The 4,146-nt window shown below is 42.5% G+C and overlaps 1 protein-coding gene across 1 annotated transcript in view; it reads left to right on the forward strand.

The window, feature by feature from the left end:
* Positions 1–4,146, forward strand: part of CPT1C (carnitine palmitoyltransferase 1C) — a 19,332-nt gene that overhangs the window by 7,100 nt on the left and 8,086 nt on the right. The window contains 2 exon segments of the mRNA XM_010849630.1: positions 1–136; positions 3,893–3,970. Of these exon segments, the coding sequence (XP_010847932.1) occupies positions 1–136; positions 3,893–3,970 (214 nt within the window).

The following is a 4,146-nucleotide window of genomic DNA, read 5'->3' on the forward strand; positions in this document are numbered from 1 at the left end:
TCTGGAGTCTGTCCGACCCGTCCTCTCCGACAAGGACTTTGACTGGACCGCGGGCCTAGCGCAGGAATTCCTGAAGCTGCAGGCCTCACTGCTGCAGTGGTACTTGCAGCTCAAGTCCTGGTGGGCGTCCAATTACGTGAGTACCGCGTCCTGTAGGCGAAGCTTCTGAACCGGCGCTCCTAACTCTGCGAGTTCTACGTCCCGCCCTACGCCCCGCCCACAACCCCAGGCCCGGCGGCGATTGGCGCTTCACTCCAGATGTGAGCCCATTGAGTCCCGCCCCCACGCTCCAATAGTTTAAACCTAGCCCAAGATGCTCCAATATTCTGGGCTCCCCTCACCTCTCCAATATTTTGAACCCCATCCATCCTGTGCTAACATTTTAGGCCCCATCCCCCACGCTCCCACATTTGGAGACTGGGTCTTCAATGATCTAGCTCCGCCTCCAGGACCCGCCCACATCGAGAACTCCGCCCCCAACCCTCTAGTATTTAAGTCGGAATTCCGGGCCCTTTCTAACATTTCAGTCCGTCCCCTGGTGGCCAGAGACTCCAAGCCCTACCCCTAGAATAGTTCTTTTCCTCTGCCTTCTGTGCGCACAGACGCCTGCCCTAAACGTACTTCCATCTGATTTCAGGAACTAGGGTCCTAGAAAGCACTCTGAGTTAAACTCCTTGAGAATCTGAGGCATAGAACCAGGCATCGAATTGCCCTGTAAGCGGCTTCCAGGTCTCTCATTCTGTAGGAAGCCATAAATAGCTGCCAGGCAGCATGTGATGTGCTGGAGGTAGTGAAGAAGAAATAGATGTTATTTTTTTTTAGGTTCCACGTATAAGTGATAACATATAATATTTGTCTTTGTCTGACTAACTTTACTTAGTATGGTAATCTCCATCACTGACTCGATGGACATGAGTTTGAGCAACCTCCGGGAGTTGGTGATGGACAGGGAAGCCTGGCGTGCTGCAGTGCATGGGGTCACAGAGAGTCGGACACGACTGAGTGACTGAACTGATGTTGCTGCAGATAGCAGTATTTCATTCTTTTCTATGCAAGCCTTAGTTTTAGAGGGGTTTTTTTCCTTCATGTTCTTAGACTAGAGTCCATTCTTAAAAAAAAAAAAAAAATATATATATATATATAAAACACTTAAATAACATAATAATTATACAATGTATAAATAATGTACATGTATAGTTATATAAATAATATATATACACACCATATGTATATTTAATTGATACATTTCATTATACCTCTAAGGCACTGTCAGCTGTAACATGCACCATTACCTTATGGACAAGAAAAGAAAAAGAATTAAGTCTAACACAGTGCTTTCTTATCACTTATACAGATCAATCCTCATTATTCACACATTCTGTATTTGAGATTCTTCTACTTATATTTGTAACCCCTAATCAGTACACGTGGCACTTTCGTGATCATTTGGAGAGTTGTGCAAGGTTGCAAAAATTTTGACTTGGCTTGAAGTGCACATTTCACTGAGGTGAAACAAGAGTGGAAGGAATCTGACCCTGTATTTCCCTTTGGAAAAATGGCTCAGTGTTGGCTAATCAGCCTTCACTGGCACTTTGTAGGACATAACGACCTTGAGTAACAGGTGTGTATTAAAAAGAGCTCACTTAGGGACTTTCCTAGTGATCCAGTGTTTATAGAATCTGCCTTCCAATGCAGGGGACACTAGTTCAATCTCTGGCCGCGGGAATGAAGATCCTGCGTGCAGCAACTAAGACCCAATGTAGAGACATCACTTGCATATACTGTTGCATCACATGGATATAATGTTACAATATTATACATATAGTAAAACACACAAGTCTTACACGTACAGCTTAAGTTTTATGTATGTATATAACCAGATAACCCCTACTTAGATCAAGGTATAGAACTTTTCTTCCATTTGCTGGAAACTTCTGGATTTTTCCAGAATATGTTGCCTATTCCCAGGGAATGACAGCTACATCCTGGCTGGTCTAAGTTTAAGGAAATGTACGATACCACCAACTTAAAAGATCCCAAATGCTGCAAGGAAGACCAAAGATCCTGTGGGCTACTACTAAGACCCAGTGCAGCCAAATAAATGAGTAATTAAATATATTTTTAAAAAATAACCTTAATAAAAAGGAAGGAAAATATCTAGAAAACACTAAAAATCTCTGACCACCTCCCTTTTAATTCTTGTCCCTCCCAACATTGCCTGTGAGAAACACTTTGGTCAGAGTCTTTTCTGAGTGTATGTATACATATATTGATACCCAGGGTTATGTAGATATTCTTCAGGTATATATATTTTATTTATAATATATAATTTTAATATATTTAATAATATAACATGTTATATATCATATTACATGTTTAATATATAGTATATAAACACACATAACATAAATATATATAATTTTAATTATGATTCAAATGTACATAATATAAACTTTGCCATTGTAACCATTTTCCAGTGTACAATTCAGTAGTACTAAGTATAGTCACAATGTTGTGACCCCATGGACTGTAGCCCGCCAGGCTGCTCTGTCCATGGGATTCTCCAGACAAGAATACTGGAGTGGGCTGCCATTCCCTTCTCTAGGGATCTTCCCAACCCAGGGATAGAACCCAGGTCTCCTGCATTGCAGGCAGATTCTTTACCGTCTGAGCCACCAGGGAAGCCACATAACATAAATATCATATAATTTTAATCGTGATTCCAAGGTACATAATATAAAATTTGCCATTGTAACCATTTTCCAGTGTACAATTCAGTGGTACTACTAAGTATAGTTACAGTGTTGTATAACCATAACTACTATTTATCTCTAGAGCTTTTTTATCATCTCAAACAGAAACTCTCTGTGCCCATAGGCAAAACATTCCTATCCCAGGGACTTCCCTGGTGGTCTAGTGGCTAAGACTCTGTGATCCCAATGCAGGGGGCCTGGGTTCGATTCCTGGTAAGGGAACTAGATCCCACATGCTGTAATAAGACTCAGCACAGCCAAATAAATAAGTAGAATAAACATTTTTTAAATATTTATTTACTTGTTAGGCTGTGTCGGTCTTAGGTGTGGCATGTGGGTTCATTTGTTGTGGCATATAGATTTCTCTCTAGTTGTGGCCCGCAGGCTCAGTGGTGGTGGCGCACAGGCTTAGTTGCCCCGAGGCACGTGGGAATGTTAGTTCTCTGATCAGGGATTGAACCCACATCCCCTGCACTGCAAGACGGATTCTCAACCACTGGACCACCAGGTACGTCCCTAAATATTTTTTTTTAATTCCTGTCCCCATTCTCTGAAGCCCCAGGTAACCTCTATTGTACTTTCTGTCTCTATGAATTGGCTTATTTTAGATTTTTCGTAGATGTGGAATCATACACTATTAGTTTTGTTGTGTCTGACTCATTTCAGTTAGTGTATTTTCAGGGTTCATCTGTGTTGTCACTCTGAAGAATCAGAGCTTCATTCCTTTTATTCTGTTGTATAGATAGACCACACTGTCTATTCATCCACTTGGTGGACAGGTTGGGTCTTAGTAGAATTTTTTTTTTTTAATAAAATGCGATCATTTCACATTTCTTGTTGTTTGCCTATCCTTTTTCACTGTGCAGCCCTTCTTGGTGCTCATTCTCTGTCAGTAATATAGATGTAACTTGTTCTTTTTAAACAGCTATGTTATTCCATAACATGAGGGTTGCACGGTTTAGCTAACTGGTCCCCCATGGATGGACATCTAAGTTATTGCTAGTTACCTCTCTTGACACCTGCTTCATTGAGCTCGACGCTCCCCATTTGACATAGCAAAGTCTGGAGGGACCACCCCCTCATTTACCCCCTCCCTTGACCCCAACCACCCCAGCTGTGTGTCTCTGCCCCACTCCCAGGTCAGTGACTGGTGGGAAGAATTCGTGTACCTGCGCTCCAGGAACTCACTGATGGTGAACAGCAACTATTACATGATGGTGAGAAGGGGAGACGGAGGTTAGGAAGTGGGCAAGGGATGGGGTTCATTGTTCCTCGGGTCTAGGGCTGGGGTGTCTGGCTAGAATGTGGGGTTTAGGGTCAGTGACCCCAATCACAGTCTGGAATTCACCATCCCGCCTGTTGGGATCAAGACCTGTGTTTGAGGTCAGTGCCT

This window comes from Bison bison, unplaced genomic scaffold (genome assembly GCF_000754665.1).
Source record: "Bison bison bison isolate TAMUID 2011002044 unplaced genomic scaffold, Bison_UMD1.0 scf7180017864285, whole genome shotgun sequence".
NCBI classification, from domain to species: Eukaryota; Metazoa; Chordata; class Mammalia; order Artiodactyla; family Bovidae; genus Bison; species Bison bison.